Source organism: Pongo abelii, chromosome 21 (assembly GCF_028885655.2).
Source record: "Pongo abelii isolate AG06213 chromosome 21, NHGRI_mPonAbe1-v2.0_pri, whole genome shotgun sequence".
NCBI lineage: Eukaryota > Metazoa > Chordata > Mammalia > Primates > Hominidae > Pongo > Pongo abelii.
The window spans coordinates 54,131,478-54,150,751 of NC_072006.2; the positions used below are offsets into that span (position 1 = coordinate 54,131,478).

The 19,274-nt window shown below is 43.3% G+C and overlaps 1 protein-coding gene and 1 non-coding gene across 5 annotated transcripts in view; both read left to right on the forward strand.

Moving 5' to 3' along the window:
• Positions 1-3,651: 3,651 nt before the first annotated feature.
• SLC9A8 (solute carrier family 9 member A8) overlaps positions 3,652-19,274 on the forward strand; it is a 78,935-nt gene continuing 63,312 nt past the window's right edge. Inside the window, exons 1-3 of one of the 4 annotated variants that reach the window (XM_002830409.6) lie at positions 3,652-3,913; positions 5,974-6,155; positions 14,077-14,157. In XM_002830409.6, coding sequence (XP_002830455.2) covers positions 3,888-3,913; positions 5,974-6,155; positions 14,077-14,157 — 289 coding nt within the window. In that variant the 5' untranslated portion in view covers positions 3,652-3,887. The other 3 variants (XM_063720659.1, XM_054542319.2, XM_054542318.2) reach the window with 3 other exon arrangements.
• On the forward strand, positions 19,002-19,063 carry LOC112130394 (U7 small nuclear RNA). Its single transcript, XR_002912666.1, has one exon. It is a non-coding gene; the product is annotated as a U7 small nuclear RNA (small nuclear RNA).

The following is a 19,274-nucleotide window of genomic DNA, read 5'->3' on the forward strand; positions in this document are numbered from 1 at the left end:
CAGAATTAATGTGACTCTGCCAACACCTTGATTTTAGCCCAGTGAAAATCTTTATCTTCTAACCTACAGAACTATAAGATAATACATTTGTGTTGTTTTAAGCCAATTCCTTGTCATAAAGCTCTTAAAATATATTCCCTTTTGGTTCTGCTTCTCTGATTGAACCCTGACTGATACACATGGTAACCAATTTGATTCCCTGTTTAATAAAAGTATTAAAGACCAAATTCTTACCCAGGCACGGTGGGTCATGCCTGTGATCCCAGCACTTTGGGAGGCTGAGGCAGGTGGATCACTTGAGGTCAGGAGTTTGAGACCAGCCTGGCCAGTATGGCGAAACCCCGTCTCTACTAAAAATACAAAAATTAGCCAGGCATGGTGGCAGACGCCTGTAATTTCAGCTACTTGGGAGGCTGAAGCAGGAATTGCTTGAACCCAGGAGGCAGGGGTTGCAGTGAGCCGAGATCGTGCCACTGCACTCCAGCCTGAGTGACAAGAGTGAGACTCTGTCTCAAAAAACAACAACAGGCCGGGCCTGGTGGTGGCTCATGCCTGTAATCCCAGCACTTTGGGAGGCCAAGGCAGGCGGATCACGAGGTCAAGAGATTGAGACCATCCTGGCCAACATGGTGAAACCCTATCTCTACTAAAAATACAAAAATTAGCTGGGCGTGGTGGTGCATACCTGTAGTCTCAGCTACTTGGGAGGCTGAGGCAGGAGAATTGCTTGAACCTGGGAGGCGGAGGTTGTAATGAGCCGAGATTGTGCCATTGCACTCCAGCCTGGGCGACAGAGACTCCATCACAAAAAAAAAAAAAAAAAAAATCCAAAGAAGAATGGTATTTCATGACATGTGAAAGTAATGCAAAATTCAAATTTCAGTATCCATAAAGTTTTGTTGGAACACAGCTATGCCTATTTATATTATTTATGCTGCATGCAAACTACAGAGTTGATTTGTTGCTACAGAGATAGTAAAGCCCACAAAGCCTTCAATATTTACTGTCTGACTCTTTACAGAGACTGGTCAGGGAGGGCTTCCCTGAGGAGGGGACATTTAAGCTGAGACCTGAATAACAAGAAGACTGGAGGTAGCAGGCAGAGCTGTCTAGGCAGAGACAACAGAGAGCAAAGGCAGTTTTCGCTCTAATCTTGTAACAGTCTTCTAAAGAGAAGCGTTATTAAAGAAAAAAAGAAAAAAAAATTGAGGGGGCCCTGAGGCTCTGAGGGTGCTGTAGCCTCTCAGGGTCACGGAGACTGTAGGTCCTGAGGAGGGGTTGGGAACCAGCACTGTCTGGCACCAGAATTTGTGGTGCCCTATGCTAGCTCCTTCTCGGCCTGACACAGCATTGGAGCCCAGAAACTGCATGTTGAATGGCTTTATTTACCTTCCTCGGGGAAGGACCAGGGATTTTAGATTCATTCTCAGGAATAGGTGAGAAGAGCCAAGGACTCACCCATGGGCATGAAAGCATGTTCTCTGCAGCCTTATAGTTAGTGGTAAGCCCAGAGGAGGCCAAGGTCAGGAGCTCCATGACTATCACAAAGCCCTCATCTGGCCTTGACAGCAGAATCTCTAGCGAGGGCAGTAGGCGAGACAATGGACAGAGAAGAGTAGTGAATTCCAGCTATGTGGAGTTTCCAGCTTGGTGAATTCCAGCCATGTGGGGTTTTTTGGTGCTGGTAGAAAATGGTAGCCTCAAGCCCTCAGTTGACAAGTGTGGCCAGAGAGAACCCCACTATCAATCCTTTGTAGACCAGGTCATTCCCGCCAGGCTCTGTGCTAACGGAGGAGAGTAGGTTATTAGTCCCATTTAAGAGCCGGAGAAATTGAGGCAGTGGAGTGTAGCAGGGCTACTGGTTTAAAAACACTGGCTCTGTGCCTGAATCCCAGCCTTGTCATTTGCTAGCTGTGGGACCGCAGGCAAGTGCCTTGATTTCTCTGTGTCTGTGGATAACGATGGTATCTACCTCAAAGCTATGTAAAGACTTAAGGAAACAATAGCCCAACACCACACCTGCAGGAAGGAAGCAAGTTTATTATTACTCAATAAACATTGGTGGATCCTGATGACATTCTCTCAGTTAGCTTTAGCAGTCTTAAGAGACGGCAGAGGATGGAGAACCCAAGGTTAGAGCCAGATTTCTTCTCTACCCAGTTCCTCGGGGCCAAAACCCTGACACCATGCTTAACTCCTCTTTTATACGCCATAGTCCATCAGCAAACCTTGTCTTCAGTATGCGTCCAGGAGTCCAACCATTCCTGCCACCTCCACGGTATTACTTTCATCCAGACTGCCATCAGCTGTCACCCAGATTATTGCAAAAGCCTCCTTGCTGGCCTTGGGGCTTCCATCCTCTCTCTCTCGCCAACCCCCAGTCAACTCCCAACAGGCAGCAAAGCTCAGGTTACTTCTCAGTTCAAAACCCTTCTAGGTGTGCTAGAACTAACTGATTTATTTACTCAATGATTATTTATTATTGAGTGTCTACTATGTGCCAGGTACTGTTGTAGGCATTGCAGATAAAATGGAGAACAAATCAGACAAAAATTTCTGCATTCATGAAGCTTCCGTTCTCATGGAGGGAGATGGTTAATAAACAAGTGTATGAGTAAAACATATGGTAGGTTAGGTGTCATGTGGAAAAATAGTTTAGGGAAGGCGCGGGGCCTTGGATTTTAAGTAGGGTGGTCAAGGAGGTCTAACACACAGGGGTTAAATAAAAGGCCAAACGTAGGAGATGTGCGAGCCAAAGAGCTACCCAGAAGAAGAGCATTCTAGATAAAGGCTCAGCGAGTGCAACGGTGGAAGTATTCCTGGTGAGTCTGTGACAATAGTGGAAAGTCAAAGTGTGTGGGAGGGGAGATATAGAGCCCCATGTCCCCCTCCCACACACTTCAGAGGGGAAAAGGGGGGAGGGTTGAGTCCTGTACATTCCCCAAGGTTTTTTTTCTCTGGAGATTGGAAGTCATTGGAGGGTCTAAGCAGAGGAGTGATGAGTTAAGGGATCACTCCAGCTGCTGTGTGGAAGTCCATAAGGAACAGGGGTGAGTCAGAGACCCTGAATGGAGCCGTTGCAATTATCCAGATGAGACAGAGTGCCTTGGATCAGGAAGGGAGGTAGCAACAGAAGGGGCCAATAAAGCTCAAAGTTCTTAGCCCCAGTCCTCCCGATGGGGGTCTCACCTACCCCTCCCACCTCGCCTTGTTCCTCCCTGCATCCCCACCCCACCGGCCACTGCTAGGCACATAGAAGCATCTACTAAGCATGTGGTGAATCAATGAACTGCTTAATGAATGGTCCACCCCTACATCATCAGCATCCATTTTAACGCTAGGCATATAGTCTGAACTCAATACATGTTTACAGATGCAATGCTGCACAGTCCTGCCAAGTCCAAGCGGTTATTCCTCTCCACAGCCGAAGGAAACTAAGGCTCGGGTTGGGGAAGTGTCCCCCTGGGGTCTCTCCGCTTAGGCTACAGGCTGGGCATCCTTTTTCAAACTCTTAGCACAGCGAAGTCGAGGGCACTGGGTGGAGGGTGCTTGCTTGCCCTCAGGGTGAGTCACAGTGACCTCAGAGGAGTTTCCCCAAAACGTCCCCGCCCTGTGATGGGGAAAAGCCGGAATCTCTCGGTCCCAGGTGATCATGTGGCACATGCCGGACAAGCGTCTCGAAAGCCCCGGGAGAGACTAAGACGCAATCCTCCCACGCGCTTTCTCCCACCCTCGGGCCACTGAGACGGAGGGACAGAGGGCCGCCCTCGCGCGGCCGAGGCCCCGCCTCCCGCGCGCCCGCCCGCGCCCCCAGCGGAAGCCGGAAGCAAAAGCGGGTCCTGCTAGCCCCGCGGCTCCGAACTCGGTGGTCTTGGAAGCTCCGCAGGATGGGGGAGAAGATGGCGGAAGAGGAGTGAGTGGGCTTTTTCCCGGGCGGCGGAGGCGGCGGGGCTGGGCCCCGGCGGGTGACAGCGAGCGCCTCAGGCCGCCCTCCGGCCCCGGAAGGCGGAGCTTCTTTTGCTGGTTGGCCAGGACTGACCAAGCCGGTGCCTACGAGGAGGGCGGGATGGGCGGGCCTGGGCCCAGGTGGGCCTTGCGTTCCCCTGGAGGTCGGTCCCTCGAGCTGGGAATCAGCTGCCCAGCGCAGGCCCCGAGGGCCGTCTTGCGGAAAATGCAACCCATATTTACTTTTCCAGTTTTTGGTAATCTCATAGTTACTGAGCCCTCTTCCGCCTCCTCCAGCAAGTCGTCCGGGTTCTCCACACCCACCTCCTACGTAGCCAGTCGTCTCCTCTGTAACGATCAGTTTTCATGTCTTTCTCCTTCACTAGGTTTCATTTAGTCATTAACTGTTAGCCATCTACTCAATTCCAGGCCCTGGGCAGGTGGTAGGAAAGGAGGCCGGCCAGGAGCCGCTTTCTGGGAGCTTCCATTCTAGTGGGAAAAGGAGACCATAATTAGTCAAGATGGTTTCAGATCGTGATTAATTAATCCTATTTGTGCCTAGTGTTCCATTATTGGAACGCTAAGCATGTGGGAGTTATTTATATCCTACTGCTCAAGGTCATCGCCAAGGTCTGATTTTTCTCACATATCTGCAGTTCTAAAAATTGCAACCTCTGGCATGAATGGGTTAAGTGTTCTGAAGGAAGCAGAATAGAGTTAGGGTTGGGGAGTCCACTCAGGAAAAGGTGACATTCAGCAGAAACTTGAATGACCAGAAGGAGAGATAGGAGAAAAAACATCAGGTTCAAAAGCCCTGGCTCAAGAAAGAGTTTAGTGCTTTTGAGTGACAGGCAGCATGGCTGGTGTGTAGAGAGGAAGGGGGTTAGCTGGACAAGGGGAGACAGGGAAGGACGGGCTGTGTCCTCCAGGTACTTTTGGGTAAGTCCAAAAGTCATCTCCATACCTGCAGGGCAGAGTCTGTTGCAGATTGTAGATGCCCTATCACTGTTTGTGGAATGAGTATGTGAAGATGAATAAGGAACCCCTACCTTGATACTGGAGTCCTTCACCTGATAACTTTTCAAATATATTTCTTGGCCATATGGGGGTCATTTCATGTAATCAGTTATTTATTGAGCAGCTGCTCCGTCCCAGACACTAAACAGGGCCTCAGCAGCACAAAATAAAAGAGGCAATATAGCCCAGCGATTTCAAGTTTGGGTTTTCGGCTTGATTCTGCCACTAACTGAGATGTTGGTGAAGTTTTGCAACCTCCCTGAGCCTTAGTTATGCATGAGTAAAAAACGGAAAGTAATCATACCCAATCAGACATGTTATACCTATTAAATGAGAGGTAGTGTGTTACCTAGTTCCTGGAATAAAGCAGTGCTCAGAAAATAATAACTTTTATAGTCACAATTACAGTTATTATAGCAATATTGTACTAGTTCACAATCCCAGCACAGTGTGAAAGAGCTGTGGGAACATACGCAGTGGAGTGGGTAAATTCGGGTGTGGTAAGATGGGGTAATGGGAGGTGACATTTGAGCCGTTTGAAATCTGAGAGGGATTTTGTAAAGTAGGGTAGGGCATGCCCAGATCAACAACTGGGCAAATTCAGGTGGTTTCTTCAACTTGGAGAGATAATGCAAGGAAAATAATGTAAATTGGAGAAACAAAGGTGCTAAGTAAACAGTGTTGGACCTTGGAAAGTGATGAGACTCCAGTTTGCCTCCCTTTAAATCCCCCAGTATTTGCCAAAGAGCAGGCAGCATTTCATTTCTATACTAGCTCTGATTCCCTACCGTTCCTGTCCTCTAAGTGGCTGTATTCAAAAGCACCAGAGGCCACTGGTACCCTTGTGCTGTGCAGGCAGGGATTTTCTTAATTTTCTCTTGAAGTCCTGCCTGTTAAAGACTTCTGAATCCCATAAAGTTCTTGGACAGCTTCTCTTTCTGGTGTGAGGTGTGTGAATTGATGTTTTGGGACCCTTTTCCATTATCTAATTATGCTTTTTATGTCCTCCAGGAGATTCCCCAATACAACTCATGAGGGTTTCAATGTCACCCTCCACACCACCCTGGTTGTCACGACGAAACTGGTGCTCCCGACCCCTGGCAAGCCCATCCTCCCCGTGCAGACAGGGGAGCAGGCCCAGCAAGAGGAGCAGTCCAGCGGCATGACCATTTTCTTCAGCCTCCTTGTCCTAGGTGAATATGGACGCTGTCATCCCCATCATCTGCCATCCCCAGTGTCTGTGTGCTCAGTCTGTGTGTTTAACCCTGTCACTCCTCTTGACTGTCAAGTCTTCCTCCCATTTGGTTTTCATATCAAACACTGAGGGAACATGATCAGTTTATAACATCATAACAGGGAACTCTCTTCTTTATAAAATCATGGTGCTTAGCAAGTTCTGAAGAGCTCTTAATGTAATATCTTAGCCTTTGAAAGAAGGATTAAAAAAATTTTGGCCTGGAAAGAATCTTGAGGCCTGGCATGGTGGGCTCACGCCTGACATGTCAGCACTTTGGGAGACTTGGGTGGATCACTTGAGGTTAGGAGTTCAAGACCAACCTGGCCAACATGGTGAAACCCTGTCTTTACTAAAAATACAAAAATTAGCTAGGCATAGTGGCGTATGCCTGTAATCACAGCTACTCAGGAGGCTGAGGCACGAGAATCACTTGAACCTGGGAGGCAGAGGTTGCAGTGAGCCGAGATCACGCCACTGCACTCCAGCCTGGATGACAGAGCAAGGCTGTCTCAAAAAAAAAAAAAAAAAAAGAATCTTGAACATCTAGTTTAATGGATTTCAAGTTCTACTCAAAGGAGTATGCGCCTGTGCAGGGGATGAAGGAGCAGGGGGTGGGGTGGCAGGAGGTGGGAGGGGTCAGATGGGAGAATGTCTGACCCCCTGCTCCTAGCTTCAATCAGAGCAGCATTTTGTGTTCATATTTATTAGACTTCCATGTGAATTTTATTTAACGGTTTTGCTGCTGATTGAAAGAGCAGAAACCCTTGCCCCAGCACCCTGTTTTCCTTAACCTCTGTCATTCTCATTAACCATGGTCATGACTTTTGCCATATCTATGCTCCACCTGTATTGTTAATTTAGTTATGTACTATTTTTTATTAAATGCATTCACTCTCTGAAAACCTCATTTTGGGCCAAGTGTGGTGGCTCATGCTGGTAATACCAACACTTTGGGTGGCCGAGGCAGATGGATCACTTGAGGTCAGGAGTTCCAGACCAGCCTGGCCAACGTGGTGAAACCCTGTCTCTACTGAAATTACAAAAATTAGCTGGGCGTGGTGGTATGTGCCTGTAATCCCAGCTACTCAGGAGACTGAGGCAGGAGAATTGCTTGAACCTGGGAGGTGGAGGCTGCGCTGAGCCAAGATCGTGCCACTGTACTTTAGCCTGGGCAACAGAGTGAGACACTGTCTTAAAAAAAAAAAACACACACACACACAAAAAGCTAATTTTGTTCAACCTTCTCTTTTAGTGTGTGAGGAAATTTCAGCATAGAGAAGTCAAGTGATTGTCATACCGGGCTGATATAAGACTAGAGACTGATAACCAGGTTACCAGATACCAGTTGAGAGGTTTAGATAAAAGACAAAAACTTAAATGCCTCCCAGTGTGCCTCCATCTCAAAAAACAAACAAACAGACAAAAAAGAAATCCAGTTGAAACTACACAACCACTTTTGATTAGCTAAGGAATAAATAGCTTTGAGTTTGACCCAAGTTCAAACTCTTTTTTTTTTTTTTTGGAGATGGAGTCTTGCTCTGTTGCCCAGGCTGGAGTGCAGTGGCATTATCTCGGCTCACTGCAAGCTCTGCCTCCCGGGTTCACGCCGTTCTCCTGCCTCAGCCTCCCAAGTAGCTGGGACTACAGGTGCCTGCCACCATGCCCAGCTAATTTTTTGTATTTTTAGTAGAGATGGCATTTCACTGTGTTGGCCAGGATTGTCTCAATCTCCTGACTTCATGATCCGCCTGCCTTGGCCTCCCAAAATGCTGGGATTACAGGCGTGAGCCACCGCGCCTGGCCAAGTCCAAATTCTTGTTTGGCCAGGCGCGGTGGCTCACACCAATAATCCCAGCACTTTTGCGAGGATCATCTAAGGTCAGGAGTTCGAGACCAGCCTGGCCAACACGGTGACTCCATCTCTACTAAAAATACAAAAAAATTTTAGCCGGACATGGTGGCGGGCGCCTGTAATCTCAGCTATTTGGGAGGCTGAGGCAGGAGAATCACTTGAACACGGGAGGCGGAGGTTGCAATAAGCTGAGATCACGCCACTGCACCCCAGCCTGAGTGACGAGAGAGAAACTCCATCCCCCACCCCCCAAAAAAAACAAAAACAAATTCTTGTTTGAAAGTGAAACAAGCATTTCATTTGCTGCTTTTCTTTAATGATACCAAAGTGATATTCCTAATGAGATTAGGTCTTTTCAGAAAGTTGAAAGGTGGAACTGTTTTTTTTTTTTTTTTTTTTTCTCTGATGTGTATTAGGACTGTTTATTAAGGAAAAGTATAACTTCTCTTACATTTATATTCCGTCTCTGGTGAGTGGTCAAATAATTTTAATAATACACTTGAGGCCAGCGATTTGAGACCAGCCTGGGCAACATAGTGAGACTCTGTCTCTACAAAAAATAAAAAATAAAAGATTTTAATAATACAGTCTTTTTATTTGAAATCCTAGGACTCATCCTTGTCTGTCGTAGTTTTAGAAACTTTTAAACCGATACTGAAAAAGTACACAGACCAGAAGTATACAATGTTTCATATACATTTAATACACCTTGGTAATTTTTTACCCTGTAAATGTAGTTGGATTCTATTTCTAGGGGATTACTTCAACAATGAAGGACTCTCTTTTGTTTTATTTTCCTTTTCTTTTGTGATAGTAGTCGAAGACAAAGGAGAAAAGCATTTCTTTTCTTGATTAAGAAATCTTTAGTAGCTGAAGTCTTCCTTCAGGATTAAGGAGTATTATTAGTCTATTTACACTGCTGTCAATTTGATATGTTAGACAATATAAAAGGCGGGCCTGGAAAAAAAAACAACTTTTGTAATCACTTTTTTTTAAGGGAAATTGAAAAGTATAATATGACTTTTAAAGTAACTTCCAGGGCGTGGAGCGTTTAAGATTAGCTATACGAAAAGACCACAAAACAGGTTTCTATAATGTACTTTTTAAACCAGGCAAAATCCTGCCCAGTGTTAATACATCTTTGGGGCCAGAAAGGCTGAACTGTATTTAATAGTGCTGTATATTTCTCTTGGATTGTCCTCCAAACAGATTATAAACCTAGACTCTAGAGTCACACCAATGTTAGGTGGGTTTCATTTTCACCTAATGAAATTCTTGATAGTTGATGAGTTAGTGTCTCTGCTTATGCTCTGGTTATGTGGAGGTCAGCATGGATTACCAAAAAGAATGATTTTTTTTTTTAAGTAAATTTAAGGCATTGTTTGCCTGTTGCATGTTATTTTATTTCTGATTAGATATCCAAACATTGAAAATCTTTTTTTTTTCCCCCCGAGATGGAATCTCGTTCTGTTGCCCAGGCTGGAGTGCAGTGGCGTGATCTCACCTCACTGCAACTTCCGCCTCCCAGGTTCAAGTGATTCTCCTGCCTCAGCCTCCCAAGTAGCTGGAATTACAGGTGCCCGCCATCACACCCAGCTAATTTTTGTATTTTTAGTAGGGATGGGGTTTCGCCATGTTGGCCAGGCTGGTCTTGAACTCTTGACCTCAGATGATCCACCTGCCTCAGCCTCCCAAAGTGCTGGGATTATAGGCGTGAGCCACCACACCCAGTTCAAGCAATGTAAATCTGATAATGTTTTAAAAATTACTGTTATTAGGCAACTTGCTAATTCATGAATAAATGAACTCAAGTGAATTAAGGGAAATTAGCCCATAGTTTATTCTAGACCTCAGAACTCCTGACCTGGAATTTATTTGCCACTTTTGGTTACTCTCTTAGTTAATTCAAATGAAATGGTAACTTTTGTGTCCTGTAAGCACATGACAGGATTACAGTGTGTTCCTCTTTGTTGAGAAGGGATGACAAAACTCTGTAGTTACTTTTGACTTTTAGAAGCTTGAAATCAGTTGACTTGCATTTAACCCTTGTTGATCTTTGTTTGACTCTGCAAGAAAAAATGGGGAATCACTGTTATTTACTTACACTAGATTAACAATTAACATTATTTGACACATACATTTTATGGGCCTTGAAACTTAATGGAGTTATTATAATTGATATGTGTTTTATATATTTTCCATAGTCATTACTCCAGGCATGAAAAATTGGAAGCACACCCTCCATACCACATAGAAGTGTTTGTGCCCTTTCTTGCTGGGTTTTTTTCCCAAGTGTACTTGAAAACGTGCTTGTTTTTGCATATACAGATGTATATTCGTAAGTACATGCACAAACACAAATAATACATGTTTGGAGTTGTGAATTTGTTTTGACATAAATGGGGTCCCATAACTTGCCTTTTCATCTCACAGAATGTCTGGGAGATCGTTGTGTTGGTGTTTTTTCTGTCTACCTCATTCTTTTTTTTTTTTTTTGTAGTAAATACATAACATACATTTACAATTTTAACCACTTTAAAATGTACAGTTCAGCAGCATCTAGTACATTCACAATGTTGTGCAGCCATCACTACTATCTAGTTTCAGAACATTTTCATCACCCTAAAAGAAAACCATTAAAAGCAGTTATTCCCCATCCCTCCCTCTTCTAGTCCTTGGCAACCACTATTCTGCTTTCTGTCTCTAGGAATTTGCCTATTTAGAATATTTCATATAAATGAAACCATATAATATGTGGCCTTTTGTGTCTTGTTTCTATTACTTAGCATAATGTTCTCAAGATTCATGTTATAGCATATGTTAGAATTGCATTCCTTTTTATGGCTGAGTAATATTCCACTGTATAGATATACCACATGATGTTTATTCATTCATCAGTGAACATTTGGATTGTTTCTACCATTTGGCTATTGTGAATACTGCTGCTGTGAACATTTGTGTACAGGCTTTTGTGTGGATAAGTGTTTCTGTTTCTTTTAGATATATACCTGGAAGTGGAGTTATCAAGTCAAATGGTTACTCTATGTTTAACTTTCCCAGAAACTGACAAATGTTTTCCACAGGGGCTGCACTATTTTACAAGGGTTCCAGTTTCTGCATGTTCTTGCCAACACTTGTTTTCTGGTTTTAAAAAAATGATAGACTGGGCGTGGTGGCTCATACCTGCAATCTCAGCACTTTGGGAGGCTGAGGTGGGCAGATCACTTGACGCCAGGAGTTCGAGACCAGCCTGGCAATATGGCGAAACCCTGTCTACTAAAAATACAAAAAAATTAGCTGGGCATGGGCGTGGTGGCATACACCTATAATCCCAGCTATTCTGGAGGCTGAGGCACTAGAATCATTTGAACCTGGGAGGTGGAGGTTTCAGTGAGCTAAGATCACACCACTGCACTCCAGCCTGGGTGACAGAGCAAGACTCTGTCTCGGGAAAAAAAAAAAAAATTATAGCTATCGTAGTGGATATGAAATTGTACTTTGGTTTTTTTTATTGTTGTTTTTTTGAGATGGAATCTTGCTCTGTCTCCCAGGCTAGGGTGCAGTGGCATGATCTTGGCTCACTGCAACTTCTACCTCCTGGGTTCCAGTGATTCTCCTGTCTCAACCTCCCATATAGCTGGGATTACAGGTGCGCACCACCACACCCTGCTAATTTTTGTATTTTTAGTAGAGACGGCATTTCATCATGTTGGCCAGGCTGGTCTTGAACTCTGACCTTAGGTGATCTGCTTGCCTCAGCCTCCCAAAGTGCTGTGATTACAGGTGTGAGCCACCGTGCCGGGCCCTCACTGTATTTTTTAAAAAATCTTACATGTCCTTCCAGTGAATCATTGTATTTTGATTTTAGTTTCCCTTGTGACTATTGATGTTGAGCATCTTTTGTCTATTCATGTCCTATGCCCGTTTAAAAGCTGTGGTATTTGTCTTTTGGCTGTTGAGTTTAAGAGTTCTTTATATATTGTGGATAGTACACCTTTATCAGATATATGATTTGCAAATATTTTCTCCCCTTCTATGGATTGTCTTTTCTGACTTTATTCTTTTTAATGGCTGAAGGCTATTACTTGGCATTGATGAGCCTTATATTAACTCTTTCTGTTAATAGACAGTTTCCCATTTTGCTCTTAAAGCTGCAAAGAGTTGTTTGATCTATTTATGAGAATAACTTAAAATTTTAAAAATCTAGCTTGGTAGAAAGGAAGAGCAGAAACTGGTTCAACTCTCTTGGTCTATTTTCTGTCCACTTATGTGCTTATTTGCTGTTTTTTGTTTTGTCTAGACATTGGGCATGTTCATTAGTCACATGTTATGTTTATGCACTGGAACTTTTTTCTTGCCCTTAGTATTTAATGTAGGATTTCTAACTAGGTTAAATATTTATATAAAAATAACACCACGGATTGATAGTTTAAAGCACAGAATGAAAAGAGGACAAAATGTCTACATTTACAACACTCTGGCCACCTGGTGTTTTTTGGTGGGATTGAAGAAACCTAATTTGTCAATGCAGCCTCTGAGGGTGACCAGTTAACAGGCATGTGAATTGTTTAAACATTTCCTTGAAAAAAATAACAAAATTAATTTTAGTCCTATTAATACTGTGGTTGATGAGCTGGTATACCATCTAGGTGCCCAATAAAAGAAAGAGACATGCACGCTAACATTTGGATTAGGAAATTACATTCAGGAATAATTTTTGTTAAGTACCCTATTTTTTTGCCGGGGGTCGGGGGGCAGAAATATCCCTTTCAAATCATTTCATTTTACATCTTCTTATTTTCTTTCATGACAACACCTCTGTGAGGAGAGTTAGACATTATTCTGTTTTGGAGGTTGAGGAATGAAGGCATCCAGCCAAGAGGGAGGTGGTGGGGTACGCTGTGGTTAAGAGCACAGATTTGGAATCTGACTCAATACTGCAGCACCTACCAGTGGTGTGACAGGGGCTGTGATGTCTTGAAGCCTCAGTTTTCTGATCTGTAATCAGAGAAGATAGTGGTAATGACAGCTAATTCCAAGGGAGGTTGGAGGATTAAATGAGAGAGTATTTGGGGTGTTCAGCCTAGTTCATGGCTCGTGGGAAGCCCTCAGCCGATGGGAATGGCAGGATACAGCTGTACCCAGCTGGGGAGCAGGAGTGTTCCATATTCAGATCTCTGATGTTCTTGTCACCAAACCAAAGTATTTACTTTTTCCTGTTTATAAAACCCTCACTTCGTCTATGTTAAGAGCCAGTCACATGATGGCAAAATAATTTGTGTCAATGCAATCTGTTGCAGTTACATTTATATAAAAGTAATTGATTTCATTGACTTCCACTTCACCATATAGTGTTCCAGTTGATAATCACTTCCAAAAAGTTGAAGACCTTTTCTCAGATTCAGAAAAATTTGAATAATTTTAAATAATTATATAAGGTTTAACAGCTTATATAAAAAAAATAGATTTCTGGCTGGGCACTGTGGCTCACGCCTGTAATCCCAGCACTTCGGGAGGCCAAGGTGAGTGGATTGCTTGAGCCCAAGAGTTGGAGACCAGCCTGTGCAACATGGCGAAACCCCGTCTCTACTAAAAATACAAAAAAATTAGCTGGGTGTGGTGTCATGGGTCTCTAGTCCCAGTTACTTGGGAGGCTGAGATGGGAGAATCACCGGAGCCTGGGAAGTTGAGACTGCATGACCCTAGATCATACCACTGCACTCTAGCCTGGGTGACACAGTGAGACTCTGTCTCAAAAAAATTAGATTTCTGTTCCTCTTCCAATAACTATTGGGAAATAAACTAGTTCAGGCAGGCAAAGAAGTATAGAGAAAATATAATAAACATTGTAAATGTACCTCCAGTTTAAGAAATGAGACATGAAAAACACAGCTGAAGTTCACTTGTTATTCCAATTGTCCATTTCTGTGAGGACCCCCCAGAAATAACCACTGACTTGAACTTGGTATTTATCATTCAGAATTGGGTGTTTTTTTTAAAACAGTGTATTATTTTTTTTCCACAGCTATCTGCATCATATTGGTGCATTTACTGATCCGATACAGATTACATTTCTTGCCAGAGAGTGTTGCTGTTGTTTCTTTAGGTAAGTGTGTATCGGTGATTCCATAATAAAAGCAGTAACAATAACTACCATTTTTTGAGTGTCTCTTTAGTGCCAGAAACCACAAGAGATGCATCACATCCCTGATCTCATTTAATCCTCACTGCAACCTGCCCTAAGGGTGTTATGATCCCATTTTACAGATGAGGACACTGGGGCTCAAAAAGGGTAGTGACCTCCTAAAGGTCATGTAGAAGCCCAAAGGCCATACAGCTCTGTACAGCTCAAAGGCCCTTTCTTAGCCTTTTACTTCTGGTGGAACTACCCTTGGGGAACATTGACCTCTACTGCTAGGCTAGGCTGACATCCAACTTAACTAAGGTAAGTAATGACACTTCATAGAATCACTGAATTTTATAGACAGAAGGGACTCTGACTTTACAGTTTAGGAGGAAGAAATGGCTCACTTAATGCCAGAGTCAGGTTTAAAGTCTTCAGAGGGCATTCTGCTCTACCCCACTTACATTTCTGTTTTGTTTCCTGTGCCAGTTAACTGTTGAGATCTAGTTGAGTGAATGAACCCGTGTAATAACAGGTGTGAATGCACACACAAGTTCATTGAAGTGGTTAGTGAAGGAAGAAGTGGGGAATTCCAGTAAGTGTAAGTTCAAGGCTAAAATGTGGGTGGAGACATGTAAGGCACAGTAAATAAAGTCTTACTAAGGTCAGCCAAAGCTTTTTATCAGTTTATTATATTGCAGTCACTTTTATTAGTTTCCACTACTTAGTTTCCACTAATTAGTTTCCACTACTGATGGTATTTAATTTTTCCTGATCGCTGCTGATGTTTAGAAATTAACTTTCATTGCCTGGTAGATCTTTAGTGGAGTAGTAATTCTTTCACAAGATAGTTATTGTTCAGGTTAGCTTTGGAAATGATTGTTCAGACTCTGTTCACTAGCCTCCCGCTCCTCCCATCACCCAGCAGTCCTACTACCTTGGTGGAGACTCTCCTGTATTTTCCCTGGACTTCAGTACTAAGTGCCAGATCCTGGCTTGTGAGGCTTCACATTGTCCTCCATCTCATTTATGCCTTATGACCTCCAGGTGATGCCGTATTTTAAGGAATGGGCACCACTGGATAGTGTTGACCTTCAGTACAGGTTTCGAAACCAGTTTTACTCAAAAAGTTCTTGTTCTGTTTTTAGCATGTTTTTTAGCAATATATCTTGGTAGATTCTAACAACCTTAGCTAGTAAGATAGTCGTAGAGCTCTAAGAATAGGAGGCTTGCTCATTAACATTCCTTTCTGCTATTAGGCATATTGAAAAGAACCTATGTGACTAATACCCATAATTCTGGGACATTCGGTAAAGGCTTTAAGAACTACTCCAAGGAATTTACAGTTATGTGGTCAGTTTTATAGCTTCTTAAATAAATTTGCTATCAAAATTATAGTTGGTGTGTATTTAGATATTATACAGATGAAAATTAAAATGATAATTCTTATAATTTGGTTTGGAATTTCAAGCTCCTCATGTTTCTTAAATGTTTGGGTAACTGCCACTTGCTGAACACCAGTGCTTCTATTAGGACTTAGAGCAGACATTGTTGGTGGCTTACCAAAGAGTCATTTCCCCCTTCTTCCTTGAAAATAGAACCCCAATTTTGATCAGGTATCTTGCCACAGTGTGCTCAAGGAAGAGGGGCCCCTGCAAGTCAAGATTGGTCTTTGCCATCATGCTAATTTCACTCTTCTTTGCCAATGATTAGTTGAGAGGGGCGGAGGCGGCAAGGCAGTGTGAAACCCGTTCTGGCCAGTGGCACCAAGGGGAAGTGTGATGAGGTAGTGGGTCCTGGAAAATGTTTTCCTTTCAGATAGTAATGAGAAATTTCCCCTTCATTTCTTTGATGCTGCTGAATGAGGGTGTGATGCCTAGTGGACTGGTAGCCATCTTGCAACTACTGTGGCTCAAAGACAAAAGCCAGAATGCTAAGGATTGCCAAGGGGACAGACAGGAATCCCAGATTATTGATAGAATTGTTGCTTTGTTGAGTTGATAGCCCTGAAACTTCCTATCTTAGTGCTACCTTTTATATGAGATAATAAACATCTATTAGCTGTTGTTGACTTGGAATAAAGAAAAAAACCAAAACCATAATCTATTGTTTAAGCCATTTTAATCTAGGTTCTTTTACTTGCAATTAAAAGCATCTTAACTAACATAGAACTCTTTCCATTCAAGGGACAAAACCCAATTCAAAAGAAAATAAATTGGCCAGGCGTGGTGGCTTACGCCTGTAATCCCAGTACTTTGGGAGGCTGAGGTGGATGGGTCGCCTGAGGCCAGGAGTTCAAGACCAGCCTGGCCAACATGGTGAAACCCCTGTCTCTACTAAAAATAGAAAAATTAGCTGGGCATGGTGGCAGGTGCTTGTAATCCTAGCTAGTCTGGAGGCTGAAGCAATAGAACCACTTGAGTCCGGGAGGTGGAAGTTGCATTGAGCCCCGGTCACACCAGAGCACTCCAGCCTGGGTGACAGAGCAAGACTCTGTCTCAAAACAAACAAAGAAATAAACAAATTGGTGGGGGTAGGGGTGCTCACCTCTTGACTCATGTAACTGGCAAAACTACAGGTAGTATTAGCTTGAGACTTAGCTGAATCAGGTCTCCTGGACCCAGTTCTTCTCCATGCCTCAGCAGTGAATCCCTTTTCCCCGGCTTCGCAGTCAGGCAGGCTCTCTCACTGTGGTACTCTGATCCGCTCTCAGACAGGCTCTTGGTGTGGTAAGCCCTTAAAGCAGTAACTGCAGTGGGAGAGAAGACCTCCTCTTCTTTCTGGCACCAAAAGTTGCAGGGTGAACTCTGACCACCTGGCAACCTGAACTGGGAGTGGGGTGGAATGGTGTTGGGAGTCAGCCAGAGCTCTCCATCTACAAGGTTCATTTCTTCACTGATGTTGCAGAAATAATTGTAGCCTCAATAGCCAGGTCTTGGGAGAAGTGATGGAAAGGCAGTCTTGCTTTCAATGCTTACTTGCTAACTCAGGTGACTGGAAACTCAAGCACTTCCAGGGAGAGTGCTGAGGTCCAGAAAGTACTTTTTAAAAATTACATGAGAGGACGTTTGGTTAGAACTTGCAAATGCTGACATAGCTATCAAAGTAATTCTGTATTTCATAAAGCTAAAGAAGTTGAAGGAAAACTTTTTTTCCCCAGCTGGAGCAAAGTGTAATAAAATATTGAGATATCTACCATTTCAAGAATTTCCAACTTTTGTGCCAAAAAAGAATCTAGATGAAGTTGCCAGAGAAAGTAGGGTTTTCATTCTTTCAGGGATAAATTTTCCTCTCCTGCCAGAAGTTGCTTTGTAGCTTGCAGTCATTTCGAGATGTTATTGGTCTTTCGCTTTATAGTTAGGTGTTCAGCGTTCCTGAGAAATTGTAGTATAGAAAAGGACCATCTGCACTCTAAAAGCACATGTCCCCACCTTCTACTTTACTGTATTTTTAAATGAGTGTCTATCTGGCCACTTTTCATTCTTTATAAAAATATAGTATCAACCTGAAGTTCTAAAGAGTTCCTTGGCCCCTGTTCAAAGCTTTCAGGATACTTTCTATACTTTATGGAATTCTGTAGTTTGGGCCTTTTAAAAACTAATTTCTTTTGCATAGTTAAACAACTACTATATATAGAAAAAAGAAAAATCCTGTTTATTGACAATTATTTTTATCTTGTTTCATTCTCTTCCAGTCCATGTGTAGACATGTCTGTATGTATTAGATGACTTTATATAGTTTAATTTGAGTTTATATAATTCTTTCTGTTCTTTCCATGTATTAGTTGAGTTCACATATTTATTTATTTATCTTTTTTTTTCAGACGGAGTCTCGTTCTGTCACTCAGGCTGGAGTGCAATGGCACGATCTCGGTGCAGTGCAACCTCCGCCCCCTGGGTTCAAGCGATTCTCCTGCCTCAGCCTCCTGAGTAGCTGGGATTACAGGCACGTGCCACCATGCCCAGCTAATTTTTGTATTTTTAGTGGAGACGGGGTTTCACCATGTTGGCCAGGCTGGTCTCGAACTCCTGAACTCAAGTGATCTGCCTGCCTCAGCTTCCCAAAGTGCTGGGATTACAGGCATGAGCCACTGTACCCGGCCCATATTTATTTTTTTACTGGCTGTGTAATGCTGATTCATGTATGTATTTTAGGCTAAAATTTGTAAGGAATGAAAATGAGGCTGGGTGCAGTGGTTCATGCCTGTAATCCCAGCACTTTGGGAGGCCGAGGCGGGCAGATCACCTGAGGTCAAGAGTTCGAGAACAACCTGGCCAACATGGCGAAACCCCGTCTCTACTAAAAATAACAAAAATTAGTCAGGCATGGTGGTGCACGCCTATAGTCCCAGCTATTCAGGAGGATGGGGCAGGAGAATCACTTGAACCTGGGAGGCAGAAGTTGCAGTGAGCTGAGATCGCGCCACTGCATTCCAGCCTCGGCAACAGATAGAGACTCCATCTCGAAAAAAAAAAAAGAAAAAGAAAATGAAATACTTGTAAGCGTATGGCCAGCATCCTCTGTTGAATAATACCAAAGGCAGGGGTTTCCCCCTAACCCCAAAAATCATGCTTTATTTTAGAGTGAGAAAAGGCCAGATTAGGGTTATAAGTGGAGGGCTGGAAGTTTGACTTTCAGTTGCCAAAGTTTAGCCTTAATACTGCTGATGATTAGAAAAACTGTGATCTAACTTACAAACTAGATTTGATTGAATCATTGGGTAAATAGAATATACAAAAGTGCTCCCCTGTCATAACTTTTTAAACCATATTTGTGCTACTACTAAAAGATTTTAATTTGTTTGTTTTTTAAGGATAGTACTTTTGGCCAGTTACAGCTCTTTTAGAATTTGTCTAGCAGGCTTTCCAGTTTTTGTTGGAAAGCCCCCGTACCCCCACCAAAAAAAATTGTTTTTTTTGTTTTTTTTTTTTTGAGACAGAGTTTCACTTTTGCCACCCAGGCTGGAGTGCAATGGCACAATCTCGGCTCACTGCAACCTCCGTCTCCCGGGTTCAAGTGATTCTCCTGCCTCAGCCTCCCAAGTAGCTGGGATTACAGGTGTCTGCCACCACGCCCAGCTAATTTTTTGTATTTTTAGT